The sequence below is a fragment of the Myripristis murdjan genome, chromosome 14 (assembly GCF_902150065.1).
Source record: "Myripristis murdjan chromosome 14, fMyrMur1.1, whole genome shotgun sequence".
Classification (NCBI taxonomy): domain Eukaryota; kingdom Metazoa; phylum Chordata; class Actinopteri; order Holocentriformes; family Holocentridae; genus Myripristis; species Myripristis murdjan.
The window spans coordinates 21,938,432-21,955,470 of NC_043993.1; the positions used below are offsets into that span (position 1 = coordinate 21,938,432).

The following is a 17,039-nucleotide window of genomic DNA, read 5'->3' on the forward strand; positions in this document are numbered from 1 at the left end:
AGGTCAGTCCACAAGATAGAGACAAGCCATCTAGATATTTCCTATTTGAAGTAATGGTACAGCAACAAACAACAGTGTCTTGGGTTTGAATATTTCATTCAGTGTAAGTGTGATGTAGCTCTAACAAAATGTTGCAGCCAGCAGATACAGAAAATTAGTCTGACACTGTCATAAATCTGTATTTTTTTCTGCCATGTATTGTGTATCGTGTTCAGGCTACAATTTGTATGTTTTAAGTGCTATTTAAGTGCAATGACAGGTTCTTTAAGAGCTGTACATCAACCTGCGGTCATTGTCAGTGTGAGGCAGTGTGGTGTAGGGATACTTAAAGCCTGTCTGGCAGCAGGGTGGCCATCACAGTCAGCCTATCATAACCACATTTCAACTTTGCCAAACAGAAGAGCCACAGCACTGCAAAGCAAGGCTATGACATTCAGCTTCTCAGAAATAAAGACATCACTGAGATAAACTGGATTTCACAAGTATGCCAGTGTGCATCATACAGTACAGGCCAAAAGTTTGGACACACCTTCTCATTCAATGCGTTTTCTTTATTTTCATGACTATTTACATTGTAGATTCTAACTGAAGGAATCAAAACTATGAATGAACACATGTGGACTTATGTACTTAACAAAAAAAGGTGAAATAACTGAAAACATGTTTTACATTCTAGTTTCTTCAAAATAGCCACCCTTTGCTCTGATTACTGCTTTGCACACTCTTGGCATTCTCTCCATGAGCTTCAAGAGGTAGTCACCTGAAATGGTTTTCCAACAGTCTTGAAGGAGTTCCCAGAGGTGTTTAGCACTTGTTGGCCCCTTTGCCTTCACTCTGCGGTCCAGCTCACCCCAAACCATCTCGATTAGGTTTAGGTCCGGTGACTGTGGAGGCCAGGTCATCTGCCGCAGCACTCCATCACTCTCCTTCTTGGTCAAATAGCCCTTACACAGCCTGGAGGTGTGTTTGGGCTCATTGTCCTGTTGAAAAATAAATGATCGTCCAACTAAACGCAAACCGGATGGGATGGCATGTCGCTGCAGGATGCTGTGGTAGCCATGCTGGTTCAGTGTGCCTTCAATTTTGAATCCCCAACAGTGTCACCAGCAAAACACCCCCACACCATCACACCTCCTCCTCCATGCTTCACAGTGGGAACCAGGCATGTGGAATCCATCCGTTCACCTTTTCTGCGTCTCACAAAGACATGGCGGTTGGAACCAAAGATCTCAAATTTGGACTCATCAGACCAAAGCACAGATTTCCACTGGTCTAATGTCCATTCCTTGTGTTTCTTGGCCCAAACAAATCTCTTCTGCTTGTTGCCTCTCCTTAGCAGTGGTTTCCTAGCAGCTATTTGACCTGATTTGACCTGAAGGCCTGATTCACGCAGTCTCCTCTTAACAGTTGTTCTAGAGATGGGTCTGCTGCTAGAACTGTGTGTGGCATTTATCTGGTCTCTGATCTGAGCTGCTGTTAACTTGCGATTTCTGAGGCTGGTGACTCAGATGAACTTGTCCTCAGAAGCAGAGGTGACTCTTGGTCTTCCTTTCCTGGGTCAGTCCTCATGTGTGCCAGTTTCGTTGTAGCGCTTGATGGTTTTTGCGACCCCACTTGGGGACACATTTAAAGTTTTTGCAATTTTCCGGACTGACTGACCTTCATTTCTTAAAGTAATGATGGCCGCTCGTTTTTCTTAGTTAACTGATTGGTTCTTGCCATAATATGAATTTTAACAGTTGTCCAATAGGGCTGTCGGCTGTGTAGTAACCTGACTTCTGCACAACACAACTGATGGTCCCAACCCCATTGATAAAGCAAGAAATTCCACTAATTAACCCTGATAAGGCACACCTGTGAAGTGAAAACCATTTCAGGTGACTACTTCTTGAAGCTCATCGAGAGAATGCCAAGAGTGTGCAAAGCAGTAACCAGAGCAAGGGGTGGCTATTTTGAAGAAACTAGAATATAAAACATGTTTTCAGACATGTTATTTCACCTTTTTTTGTTAAGTACATAAGTCCACATGTGTTCATTCATAGTTTTGATTCCTTCAGTTAGAATCTACAATGTAAATAGTCATGAAAATAAAGAAAACGCATTGAATGAGAAGGTGTGTCCAAACTTTTGGCCTGTACTGTATGTGCTGATGTTTGTGAGTTTGTGAAGATTAAAAACATTTCAGGTGCAAGGCCTGAGGATTTTAGACTGTACCCATAATGTGGACACAGTTCAGCCTCTGCTAGTGCAAGGGGGCAATTGGCTAGGAACTATGAAAACACAGGGCACTTTTTGCTGTTCTGATGTCAGGCTTCAGTATTTCCTTGTAAAGTAGGCTACATGAATTTGTATAGTTTAAAAAAAATATTTAGGGGAAATAGCGGATTTTTTTTAATTGCCTGCCATTACCATATGAAATCTAACTACACTCATTTGTTGGCTGCATCATCAAGGCAGCCCCTTTCCCCTTGAGTGTGACCTGCAGTCTTGTCACTCCCTGCCAGAGCATGTGAGATTTGAATCTAGTTAAATCATTGGCATGTTGGCAAGACCACATGATCTGAATTCACAGGGGAACTAAAGTAAAGAGTGTAAAAGCTTAGCATCTCAATTAAGTGTTGGAGGGGACGTCGCACGGAGGTAGAGCATATTTCATTCCTAATCTTTGCTTAAGGTGCAGCACTTAATTTTGTATTGTGGATAACTCTCATGCTTTCTGCAGCTCCTGGGGCAACTTGTTTCAGCATGACAAATTCATCTGGGGTGACATCAATTCTTCTGTCTGCATTTCATGGACTGGAAGACCTGAAGCCCATGTACTTCTGCATATTCCTCCTTTTGTACATCACTATTGTTGTTGAAAGCATGGTGCTAATTGGAGTGATCTGCACTGAGAAAACACTGCATGAGCCAATGTATTTCTTGGTGTGTAACTTGGCTGCAAACGGCCTCTATGGGAGCACCGCCCTGCTGCCTGCGCTGCTGAGCCATATGTTCTCACATTCATATGAAGTGTCTTTGCCATGCTGTCAAACACAGATCTATGCCATACATACATATGCCATTGCAGAATTTACAATGCTGGCAGCAATGAGTTACGATCGGTTTGTGGCTATATGTTATCCTCTGCAGTACCATACAATCATGTCACTGACCAAAGTGTATAAACTCATCACTTTTACCTGGCTTTACCCCATGGTTATATTTTTCATTACTTTCATTGAAACTGTAAAGCTGCGGTTTTGTGGGAAAACTATAAACAAGCTGTACTGTGTTAATTACTCATTGATAAAACTCTCCTGCAGCGATATATCTGCTTTCAACATCGCAGGCCTGGTCACTGTAGTCTTATTTGCAGCACCACAACTAATCATGATGGTTTACTCATATGCACACATCCTGAGGATATGCTCATCCTCATCTAGAGAATCTAAGCGCAAAGCCCTCACCACATGCATGCCACATCTGCTGGCAGTCATCAACTACTCTATTGGCTGCTTTTTTGAAATACTGCAAAGCCGATTGAAAATAGCTCACCTTCCTTTTAAAGCGCAGATGTTTTTGTCTTTGTACTTTTTGATATTTCCCCCTATCCTCAATCCGGTCATCTATGGTATGAGTATTCAAGCCATAAGAGCACCATTATTTAAGATGTTCAGAGGCAAGAGGAGACAAGTAACATCAAAATAGCCAAGAGGCCTGTTCTTGTTGTGCATGGATGTGAGTGTGTTTGTCCTGAGATGCTGTTGTGCAGCCCGATGCCTCTGGAAACACATGCCATACAGTCTCCTGTGTCTCCCTGTTATCTGTGCATGCTTGCCGTCTTATGAAGCAAAATTAGAGCAGACTAGCCTGTGCTGGGGAAAAAGAAAAATGAGAGTTAAATTCAAATTACTTGATATGCAGATCTCTAAATGCTTTGCCTTTAATATTTTAGTGCTTGAGACTTCCAGGAGGTGAGCAGCTTGGAGTTCTTTTGATTTATTTATTTATTTAGTTATTTATTTTTGGTGTGAGTCAGCGTGTTATTCACCCCTTACTCTCCACTGAGTACTGGATTATTACTCACCAAAGCTGTAATATAAACATCACATTTTCATTTTTCAATCATTTGGATGGACTGAAGTGCTTATATCACTCTGTTACTTTAGAAAACCACATTTTAAACTAATCTGTGAATTTGGTGAATATCGTTGCCATCATGTTTTTTCAATGTGAATGAAACCTAGGAATAAAAGCAAACCAAAATATGATTGCTGTTTTAATCTGACAGGATTTTATTTTGTGGCATTGTCTTTGTCTCGTACCTGTACAAGAAATGTTTAGTCTCTGTCTTTCAAATATCACATCTTCATAGGGCTGAGAGCGTGAATGGACTTTGAAAGTAGCATATGTTTTGTAGAATTACTAAATGATAAAATTAAAATCATGCCTTGAGTATTTTTTTTTTTTTTTTATCATTTGCTATGCAAGATTCCCTGGTTGGCAGAATATTTATATTATATGGTCCCCAATTTCATCCTGTCCATCAAAAATTTCCTCCATGCCTCTGCTTTGCCCAGCAGCTCTCCAGTCTGGTTCACAAAACTTCACAGGCCTCTCTTTGGAAAAGGAAAGTTAAATGTTTAACTGGCAAACGGAGCAAAAAAGAAAAAATACCTTTGATGAGGATTTCTCCTATTTTTTGACAAGCAAACCAAGCTGGAGGTTACTAAATTGTTATGAGCTCAATTTTGAATTTGCAAATCCGTTATACACTGTTTTATTATATTACTAAATTTTATACCTTGAAAAAATTAGAACTACTTTTTGAGAAAAAAATTAACTACTTTTTGTAAGTTGGCCAATGTCTACTGTATACAGCCACACGGCACAGTATAAACAATATGAAGTCACTATTTGAGGTTCAAAGGATGAGAAGAAGAAAACAATGTCTTTATGTTTGCATCTAGACCTGTATAATGTGAGAAACAACAGCACTAACAATAAATATAATACTAACAATACAATAATAATATAATTACCTAACACAACTTTCCTTTGATTTATTTTTAAAAAGTGTCAGCCAGATGCTAAATACTTTTGCAATTATCATCATCATCATCATCATCATCATCATCATCAATTTTGGTTGCATTTTTTCCCTCACTGAAACTGGTCCACAGCCAGTGTTCACTGTGAAGATCTGAGATTCTCCTTTATTCTTTAAATATCAAGAATAATAATATTTTTATATTATAATGATAGCTAAACTGGATGACAGCTAATGTAGACTTATTAGAGCATTCACTGAGTCTCAGTGATCTGAATGAATAACATATTTGAAGGAAATATACAGTATACAAGACCAGAAATGTAGTCCTCCACTTCAACGGACTTTGATACAGGATGCTTATAATTATCACAACTTCCTTTATTATAATGAATGTTATCACACACTGAATAAACAGTGTGTAACCCACTTCATCTTTAATCCCATACCTTTACTTCCAAGGAACTAACTATAAACATCTTTATCCAGGGTGAAAAAGTGGTATAAAAATCACATTAAGACAACATGAAGGGAATAATAAAATTAAATCTGGCACCAATTTTCCTTTGTGGAGTGGTTAACTCACTGATATGAATCTGTCTGCTTCAACTATTTATTATTTTCATTTAATAAGTGGAAACTTAATTACAGTTTAAGATGGCAGATGAGAATGCAAAATGTAATTTATGTTCAGTGAGGGATAACACGTCCGGAGAAGGTTCAGTTATATTATATTATATTAGTTATATATTATTTTGGTTTGTGGATCATGCCAGTAACACAGTGACAAGTTCTCTGTGGTCAGAAACCTACTGAATGGTAATGGAAAGATGTGACACTCACAGGTTTCTTCTGTATTTTTGCATTGTATTTTTTGTGTTTTTAAGACTTTTTTTTCTGCTGTTATTTGTTAGTGACAGTAGAGAGAGACAGGAGAGTAGGGGAAACACCCTGGACAGGTCGCCAGTCCATCACAGGGAGCATCCAGGATCTGAAAGGGTTTATTCTCTAAGAATGGAGAAAGATAAATGTAGTAGTAACTCGCCAACATGCTCATTCAATGTCTGGGGGTTAGACAAAACAAAACTAACTAAACAAAAACACAATAGACAAATGTTCAGGTGATTATGAAAATACAAAAAAAAAATAACTAGTAACAAATTATACTACACAAAAAAGATCAAATTAATATCTGAACCAGAAAAAAATAAATCAAAACAGAAATGAGGGATTCCCCTCCCCTGGAGGAAGACACCGGTGGTTCCTCCCAGTCAGCGCAATCAGGGGATTTATGATGATTTACACACCAATGACTTACACACCAAGAACTAAAAGGTAACTCAAAAGACAAATATTACTAAACAGAACAAATGCTTCTACATATTGACATTAACCAGTAACTAAAATGTGCGCGCCAACAAAATAGAAACTGTGCAATGTCAAATATTAATAAAGCTATGAGTGTGACGTATGAACAAAAATCCTATGTGTCCTGTCATTTATTTGTTAACTGTATGTATGTGCATAAACTAGATAACCATAAAATAAGGTGATCCAAAACAAAAGGTGTGTGGAACAGGCAGTGTGGTGCAGGGATACTTAAAGCCTGTCTGGCAGCAGGGTGGCCATCACAGTCAGCCTATCATAACCACATTTCAACTCTGCCAAACAGAAGAGCCACGGCACTGCAAAGCAAGGCTATGACATTCAGCTTCTCAGAAATAAAGACATCACTGAGATAAACTGGATTTCACAAGTATGCCAGTGTACATCATATGTTTAACTGCCAAATTGTAATTTGTTGTTGTTTTTGTTATAATTTTCTTATTTTATAAGCCAATTAGTTAAACTGATTTAAATTAATAATTGACATGTGGGGCTTATTGTTGAATTGTATTTTTTGATTTATGAGGGACTTTCTTAATTATGTTTTGTTGCACGGGGGACTTATTTTGATGCGACACCTACCTGTCTTTCACATGTGCGCTATGCATTGGCATTGGATGTAATTGAGATGGACGACTACTAAGCTAATGTTGTTCCGATATGTTTAGCCGTCAATGGTTTGGTGGCAGCCTATATGTTTTATTTAAGTTTGAAGGAAATTTGCTCATTTTTGAGACTTAAGTTTTGTTTATCTCTGGAAGAAGAAAGTTTGAAGATTCTCTGGACTTATTCCCTCACGGGCATGCAGCTATTGAGGTAATGTTGCTAGCCATCAATATTATTAGTTATTTTATTGTACTTTTATTTGATATGTTTTTGTATGAGTATCCGTCAATTTGTATTTATGTTGTGTATGTATTTATAGTTCGACGGTGACTTGGTGACGTGATGACAAGTGATGGAATAAAGGTCATCTGTATGAAGAACAGTGGCGTGTTTTATGATCCGGAGGGAGTGAAAGTCGAACTCAAGTTTGCGTAGTTGAAGAAGTGACTCGTCTGCGCCTAAGTCATCCCCGTTTGCTCGTCTCGTACTCAACAAGGAGGACGGCGACAGATCGGCAGGAGATTCAGATAAGCCTGGACACATTCGTTCACCCGTTTTTTATTCATTAAAGTCAATAAGCCAGACACTAAGTTCGTGTTCTGAAAAGTGACACAAGGGAATGAATAACAACAAGGAACTGTGTGTAGCGTGCTATATCGTTTTTCCACAAGATATGGGCATTGTTGAAGTAATGTATTATGAGTACTGTTGAAGTAACGTGTTGTGAACATTATTGATGTAATTCCAGATTGAAAGAAAATTGCCTACTATTATTTAAAAAAAAAAAAAAAAAAAAAAAAAAAAAAAATTGTAAAGGTGTTTATATTTTCCAGTTCATGTATATGGGAATTTAAGAGAGAAGCACACATTTATTTCTGAGTAGGCTATTTAAGTTCAAAGGTCTATTGTCAATGATAAGCTATTTGACTGTAATACTCTAAGGCCTAATTGATAATTATTTTGTGATTTATGACATTTTGAAAACCTATACATCTAAGTAGCAGTTTATAACCAATTTGGGTATTTGTGTGTGGTAATAACAACTTACTATAGTACTTACCAGCCAAGTTTATGGTGATTAGGTATCAAATAAATTATAATGTAAAAATGTCACATGTAAAAGAATCTGAGCAGATAGAGACAGACAAAGGATCTGACCAGCTTTTAGACCAAGAACCAGTGCAGATAGAGCATAATATTGAGCAGCAGACATCACAACTACGTAGAAGTGAGAGAGACCGTAAGCTTACACTGAAGGGAAAAGAACTTCTGCAGGAAAAAACAAATGGGTTTCTTCGTCGCTTTAACATCATTTATGATCGCTGGAAGGCTTTAACTAAGTTAGCTAAAAAATCTGTAATTAATCAGGATCCTAATGATACTCTTCAAGAGCACATCAGCACTATTCAAAGAGAACTATCTGAACTGAATGCAGTGTATGATGAATACTGAAAACTTGACAGCCCACCACATGACATGCGTCACAAGATGGACAACAGTATATCCATCACTCACAACGTAGTGGAAAATGCTCAATCTCAAATAGAAGGAAAGGATGATGAGTTAATTTGGGCTGATGCACCCTCTGTATTCGCAACTACAGTTTCTAGTAGCTCAAAGTCAAGCTCCAAATGTGACACTGTCCACTCTGCTCAATCAGCAGCCCGAAGACAAGAAGCTGCAGCTGAGTATGCAGCCACACAAGCCATACTAAAAATAATGGTTGAACAAGAACAACATCAAGAGAGACTGCAACAACTTGAAACGGAGAATAAGTTGATAGTCGCAGCCCAAGAAGCAGATGCATTAGCTCGCCGCCTACAAGCTGAAAAGGAAGATGCTGAACGCAAGATAGAAAAGGAGAAACAAGAGGCTGCTCTCTTAAAGAAACAGCAAGAGGAGAATGCTGCAAGACAAAGGTCTGTAGAGAACTTAAAAAGAGAGCTAGAGCGTTTGGTGGAGCTGAAGAGACTGAATGCAGCTAAAGCAAGGCTTCAAGTCTATGATGAAACAGAGTTCAGTCCAGACCAAGGATTCAAACCACAGCACTCTGAACCGCCTAAAGTGGAGCGGGTAGTAAAGCAGGAGACTTCCGTGTATCAGCACATGCAACCTCTAAGAGATGTAGCTCCAAGTAATGCTCCACAAGATGACACTGGAGGGCTTGTGAAGGTTTTGGCTGAGGCCATGTCAGCAAACAGGCTGCCCATCCCAGAACCCACGGTCTTCACTGGGGATCCACTCAAGTTCAAGCACTGGAAGTTATCCTTTCATACACTTATTGAGAGGAAAAACATTCCCACTGCAGAGAAGATCTTCTTCCTTCAGAAATATGTTGGAGGAGGAGCCAAAGAAGCAATCGAAGGTCACTTCATGACAGACTCCGAAGATTCATATCATGCAGCATGGGACCTGCTTAATGAACGATATGGTGAGCCCTTTGTAATTGCCAAGGCCTATCGAGACAAACTACATTTCTGGCCAAAAATATCCGGAAAGGATAGTGCTGACCTGAGAAAATTTGTGGACTTTTTGCGCAGTTGTGAATCTGCCATGACCAAAAATGAGAGTCTCAATGTACTCAATGATGGGATTGAAAATCAAAAGCTCAGTGCCAAACTCCCGGACTGGTTATGCACCAGATGGAACCGCAAGGCCACACAATACCAACTGGAGCACAAAAGATTCCCAAGTTTCAACTACTTTGTGACATTCCTAACAATGGAAGCAAGCATTGTGTGTAATCCAATAACATCATACCAAGCAGTTCACCAAGGTGGACCCGAAAGGGCAAAGGTCAAAAACCTAAATGAGGATGGACACAAGAAACGAGCTGCAGGTGCTAAGGCCTTCACAACAAACACCAGTGAAAAGGACACACTCACATGCATGTTTTGTAAGAAAGCAGGACATAGTATACAGAAGTGTCGCAAGTTCATGGAAGAATCAGTCGAAGATAGAGTTAAACATATCAAGAGTGAAAAGCTATGCTTCGGCTGCCTGAAGCCTGGCCATCTATCTAAGAACTGCTCAAAGCGAATGGCCTGTGACACCTGCTCAAAGCGTCATCCCACATGCTTACACGCAGATCGCTCAAACAAAGAAAAGGAACAGCAAGAACACTCTAAAGAAGTGAACAGCAAAGAAAGAAAGTCACAGTGGACACAACAAAGGGAAGACATCACAGAAGCTACATCTAACAGAGTCGTACAAGATGGCAATAGCACTCAGACATCAGCAATCATACCGGTCTACGTGTCAACGCCTACTGACTCAGGCAAAGAAATTCTTGTCTACGCTCTACTAGACTCGCAAACTGACTCTTCTTTCATCCTAGAAGAAATAGCAGATGTTTTAGGTGCGAACATGGAACAAGTCAAGCTGAAGCTATCTACAATGTCATCAAAGAAGACAATTGTACCCTGTAAATGACTCAGAGACCTGCAAATAAGAGGGATATTCTCCGCCAAGAAGATCACAGTGCCAACATCGTACACTCGTGAGTTCATCCCTGCAAATCGGAAGCACATCCCAACACCGGAGACCGCGAAGGCATGGTCTCATTTGGAGCATCTTTCAGAAAGCATCGCTCCACTGATGGACTGTGAGATTGGTTTACTGATTGGCTATAATTGTCCACAGGCACTCATGCCTAGAGAAGTCGTATGTGGGAAGGAGAACCAGCCATTTGCTCAGAAAACTGACCTTGGTTGGAGCATAGTGAGCTACGGTGACCCCGGCGAGCATGAAGGTGATGCTATAGGAGTGAGTCATCGCATTGTTGTCAGACAAGTGACACCTGAGCCCAGCCCAGCTGTCAAGCTCAGAAGTGAAGTGCACTTTGTATGCAACACTCGGATCAAGGAAGTCATTACTCCAGGTGATGTTCTGAAAGTGCTGGAGTCTGACTTCAGTGAAAGAGTTGGAGAAGAGACACCTGTCTCTCAAGAAGATCTACACTTCCTGACCAAGTTAAAGGAGGGAATCAAACACAAACAAGACGGTCATTATGAAATGCCCCTACCTTTCAAACAAGACAGACCAAATCTTCCCAACATGTCATGTGCTCTGCAGCGTCTGAAGGGTCTAGAAAAGAAACTCAAGCGAGACCAGAAGTACTGCTCAGACTACGTGAACTTCATGCAAGACATTATCACTCGTGGTGATGCAGAGAAGGTTCTGTTAGAAGAACTGGACAACAAGCCGGCGTGGTATATTCCCCACCACGGGGTTTATCACCCTCAAAAACTTGACAAAATACGTGTAGTCTTTGATTGTTCAGCAAGGTTCCAAAACACAGCATTGAACGACCACCTCCTCACCGGGCCAGAACTTACAAATACCTTGGTGGGAGTACTTTGTAGATTTCGTAAAGGACCAGTCGCTGTTATGTGCGACGTGGAACGAATGTTCCATCAATTCCATGTTAGACCTGAAGACCAAGATTACCTGCGATTCTTATGGTGGGAGAATGGGGATCTTGAGTCACCACCATCAGTTTTTCGTATGCGAGTCCATTTGTTTGGCGCAGGTTCCTCCCCTGGCTGTGCCAATTTTGGTCTCAAACATCTAGCCACTGAAGGTCAAGAGGAATTTAGCCAAGACACAGTTAAATTCATCCAGCGAAACTTTTATGTGGATGACGGGCTGGTGAGTGTCGCGTCTGACACTGAAGCAGTTCAGCTCGTCAAAGAGGCTAGAGAGCTATGCAGCAAAGGCAGGCTAAGACTGCACAAGTTTGTCTGCAACAGTAAAAGGGTGCTGGAATCAATACCAGATGAAGAATGTGCAGCAAGTGTCAAAGAACAGGACATGGCTTTAGGAGAACCACTCATGGAACGAGCTCTCGGAGTTCAATGGTGCGTCTTCTCTGATGATTTTCAGTTTAGAATTACAGTCAAGGAGCACCCACTGACCAGAAGAGGAGTTCTATCCACTGTGGCTTCCATCTACGACCCTTTGGGGTTTGTTGCCCCTTTCATTTTGTTAGGGAAACAGATCTTACAACAAATGTGTCGAGAAAACATTGGTTGGGACGAGCCACTCCCAGAAGAACTCAGAACACAGTGGGAAGCGTGGATACAAGATCTAGAAAACCTCTCGCAAGTAAAGATCAGAAGGTGTTATATCCCAGCGCACTTCTCAGATGTCAAGAAGTACGAGCTCCACCACTTCTCGGACGCTAGTGTTATAGGATATGGGGAGTGTAGCTATCTCAGAGTAGTCAACACTGATGGTGAGGTGTATTGCTCGCAAGTCATGGGCAAGGCGCGCGTTGCACCTACCAAAGTAATCACAGTACCACGCCTGGAGTTATCCGCAGCAGTGGTAGCAGCAAGGGTGATTGTCATGCTCAGGAGAGAGGTTGACATCGAGAATCTTGAAGAATATTTCTGGACAGACTCAAAGGTCGTCTTAGGATACATAAACAATGACGCCAGACGGTTTCATGTTTTTGTAGCTAATAGAATACAAAGAATCAAGTCTATCACAGAATCCAAGCAGTGGAGATATGTGCGGTCTGAAAAGAATCCAGCGGATCATGCGTCGAGGGGCCTTGGGGCAGACCAGCTCGTTGCCTCAAATTGGTTTACTGGACCAGCCTTTCTATGGGAGAAGGAGTTGCTCACAGAAGACATCAAGGTGGGAGAGGTCACTGACGATGATCCAGAGCTGCGAAAGATCCAAGTCCTCAACACTAAAGCAAAAGAGGAGAGAACATTGCTAGACCGTCTGTCAAAGTTTTCCAACTGGAAACGAGCAGTAAAGGCCATAGCTTATCTCAAGCACAACGCCAAGCAAATCAAGGGCCTCAAATCAAAAACAAGTGAAGCTACAAGTGTTAAAGAAAGACAAGAGGCAGAGTTTTTCATCATCAGACTCGCCCAAGGAGATGTATTCAGTCATGAAATCAAGAGTCTCAAGCAAGGCAAGGAAGTAAGACCTAAAGACAAAACAAACAAGCTTCACAAACTAAGTCCTTTTGTAGACGAGAATGGTGTGCTCAGGGTTGGAGGACGTTTGACAAGATCCAGTCTTCACCCTCACATTAAGCATCCTGCTATTCTACCAAAAAAGAGTCATGTGTCTTCCTTACTCATAAAACATTACCATGAGAAGGTCCAACATCAAGGAAGAGGGATAACTGTCAATGAGTTGCGATCTAATGGAATATGGATCTCCGGCGGTAGCAGTGCAGTTGCCTCACACATCTACCAGTGTACAACCTGCAGAAGGTATAGAAGAAATACACAGGATCCAAAGATGGCAGACTTACCTGAGGATAGGATGGAAATAACACCTCCATTTACATATTGCGGCATCGACTGCTTTGGCCCTTTTTATGTAAAGGAAGCCAGAAAGGAACTTAAAAAGTATGGTCTTATCTTCACGTGTATGTGCTCAAGAGCAATACATATAGAAATGCTTGATGATCTCAGTACAGACGCTTTTATCAACGCTTTGTGTGTATTCATAGCAATACGCGGCAATGTAAGGCAGTTGAGATGTGATCAAAGCACAAATTTTGTAGGTGCTAGAAGAGAGTTCCTGAATGCTATGAAGGACCTAAATCAGGAGCAGATGAAAGAATATGGTTGTGAGTTTATAATGAATACCCCATCATCTAGCCACATGGGAGGGATATGGGAAAGACAAATCAGGACAATCCGAAGTGTCCTCACAGCCATCCTCGATCAGTCTGCAAAGAGATTCGACAGTGCCTCGCTCAGAACCTTTTTGTATGAAGTGATGGCTATTATAAATAGCAGACCCTTGACAACAGAACACGTGAATGACCCAAATATGGAACCTCTTACTCCGAACCATATTCTCATGATGAAGTCCAGCATCATCTTGCCTCCTCCTGGTGAATATGTGAGTCAGGACCTATACTTACGCAAGAGATGGCGCCAAGTGCAGTTCTTGACTAATGAATTCTGGAGAAGATGGAAAAAAGAGTATTTACTCAGTCTACAGCAGAGACAAATCTGGCAAAGAGATCGGAGAGATACGAAGGTGGATGACATAGTTATTTTATGTGAAGACAGTTCTCCTAGAAATCAGTGGAAGATTGCAAGAGTAACTGAGGTTTATCCTAGCCCTGATGGAAGGGTCAGAAAGGTGAAACTTTTACTTAGTGACTCCTCATTAGACAGTCAGGGTAAACGAACTGATAAGCCAACCTATCTAGATAGGCCTGTGCATAAGACTGTACTTTTGCTTGAAGCGGAGTAGTGATCGCACAGTTTCATATACAGTTCATATATAATTACTTTCACATATATGCAAAGGAAGGGAATAATATTGAAGGAAGGAAATCACAATAGCTGTGATTTGGTGGGAGTTTAACTGCCAAATTGTAATTTGTTGTTGTTTTTGTTATAATTTTATTATTTTATAAGCCAATTAGTTAAACTGATTTAAATTAATAATTGACATGTGGGGCTTATTGTTGAATTGTATTTTTTGATTTATGAGGGACTTTCTTAATTGTTATGTTTTGTTGCACGGGGGACTTATTTTGATGCGACACCTACCTGTCTTTCACATGTGCGCTATGCATTGGCATTGGATGTAATTGAGATGGACGACTACTAAGCTAATGTTGTTCCGATATGTTTAGCCGTCAATGGTTTGGTGGCAGCCTATATGTTTTATTTAAGTTTGAAGGAAATTTGCTCATTTTTGAGACTTAAGTTTTGTTTATCTCTGGAAGAAGAAAGTTTGAAGATTCTCTGGACTTATTCCCTCACGGGCATGCAGCTATTGAGGTAATGTTGCTAGCCATCAATATTATTAGTTATTTTATTGTACTTTTATTTGATATGTTTTTGTATGAGTATCCGTCAATTTGTATTTATGTTGTGTATGTATTTATAGTTCGACGGTGACTTGGTGACGTGATGACAAGTGATGGAATAAAGGTCATCTGTATGAAGAACAGTGGCGTGTTTTATGATCCGGAGGGAGTGAAAATATGTGCTGATGTTTGTGAGTTTGTGAAGATTAAAAACATTTCAGGTGCAAGGCCTGAGGATTTTAGACTGTACCCATAATGTGGACACAGTTCAGCCTCTGCTAGTGCAAGGGGGCAATTGGCTAGGAACTATGAAAATACAGGGCAGTTTTTGCTGTTCTGATGTCAGGCTTCAGTATTTCCTTGTAAAGTAGGCTACATGAATTTGTATAGTTTAAAAAAATATTTAGGGGAAATAGTGGATTTTTTTTAATTGCCTGCCATTACCATATGAAATCTAACTACACTCATTTGTTGGCTGCATCATCAAGGCAGCCCCTTTCCCCTTGAGTGTGACCTGCAGTCTTGTCACTCCCTGCCAGAGCATGTGAGATTTGAATCTAGTTAAATCATTGGCATGTTGGCAAGACCACATGATCTGAATTCACAGGGGAACTAAAGTAAAGAGTGTAAAAGCTTAGCATCTCAATTAAATGTTGGAGGGGACGTTGCACGGAGGTAGAGCATATTTCATTCCTAATCTTTGCTTAAGGTGCAGCACTTAATTTTGTATTGTGGATAACTCTCATGCTTTCTGCAGCTCCCGGGGCAACTTGTTTCAGCATGACAAATTCATCTGGGGTGACATCAATTCTTCTGTCTGCATTTCATGGACTGGAAGACCTGAAGCCCATATACTTCTGCATATTCCTCCTTTTGTACATCACTATTGTTGTTGAAAACATGGTGCTAATTGGAGTGATCTGCACTGAGAAAACACTGCATGAGCCAATGTATTTCTTGGTGTGTAACTTGGCTGCAAACAGCCTCTATGGGAGCACCGCCCTGCTGCCTGCGCTGCTGAGCCATATGTTCTCACATTCATATGAAGTGTCTTTGCCATGCTGTCAAACACAGATCTATGCCATACATACATATGCCATTGCAGAATTTACAATGCTGGCAGCAATGAGTTACGATCGGTATGTGGCTATATGTTATCCTCTGCAGTACCATACAATCATGTCACTGACCAAAGTGTATAAACTCATCACTTTTACCTGGCTTTACCCCATGGTTATATTTTTCATTACTTTCATTGAAACTGTAAAGCTGCGGTTTTGTGGGAAAACTATAAACAAGCTGTACTGTGTTAATTACTCACTGATAAAACTCTCCTGCAGCAATATATCTGCTTTCAACATCGCAGGCCTGGTCACTGTAGTCTTATTTACAGTACCACAACTAATCATGATGGTTTACTCATATGCACACATCCTGAGGATATGCTCATCCTCATCTAGAGAATCTAAGCGCAAAGCCCTCACCACATGCACGCCACATCTGCTGGCAGTCATCAACTACTCTATTGGCTGCTTTTTTGAAATACTGCAAAGCCGATTGAAAATAGATCACCTTCCTTTTAAAACACAGATGTTTTTGTCTTTGTACTTTTTGATATTTCCCCCTATCCTCAATCCGGTCATCTATGGTATGAGTATTCAAGCCATAAGAGCACCATTATTTAAGATGTTCAGAGGCAAGAGGAGACAAGTAACATCAAAATAGCCAAGAGGCCTGTTCTTGTTGTGCATGGATGTGAGTGTGTTTGTCCTGAGATGCTGTTGTGCAGCCCGATGCCTCTGGAAACACATGCCATACAGTCTCCTGTGTCTCCCTGTTATCTGTGCATGCTTGCCGTCTTATGAAGCAAAATTAGAGCAGACTAGCCTGTGCTGGGGAAAAAGAAAAATAAGAGTTAAATTCAAATTACTTGATATGCAGATTTCTAAATGCTTTGCCTTTAATATTTTAGTGCTTGAGACTTCCAGGAGGTGAGCACCTTGGAGTTCTTTTGATTGATTGATTTATTTATTTATTTATTTTTGGTGTGAGTCAGCGTGTTATTCACCCCTTACTCTCCTCTGAGTACTGGATTATTACTCACCAAAGCTGTAATATAAACATCACATTTTCATTTTTCAGTCATTTGGATGGACTGAAGTGCTTATATCACTCTGTTACCTTAGAAAACCACATTTTAAACAAATCTGTGAA

General features: G+C 40.5%; 2 protein-coding genes across 2 annotated transcripts; both read left to right on the plus strand.

Moving 5' to 3' along the window:
• The first annotated feature begins 2,745 nt into the window (after positions 1-2,745).
• On the plus strand, positions 2,746-3,690 carry LOC115371689 (olfactory receptor 51G1-like). Its single transcript, XM_030069164.1, has one exon. The coding sequence runs from the start codon at positions 2,746-2,748 to the stop codon at positions 3,688-3,690; it is 945 nt and encodes a 314-aa protein (XP_029925024.1).
• Positions 3,691-15,605: 11,915 nt separating this feature from the next.
• LOC115371690 (olfactory receptor 142-like) lies at positions 15,606-16,550 on the plus strand. The gene has a single exon (XM_030069166.1). It carries the CDS (start codon positions 15,606-15,608, stop codon positions 16,548-16,550), a length of 945 nt encoding a protein of 314 aa, XP_029925026.1.
• Positions 16,551-17,039: the final 489 nt, after the last annotated feature.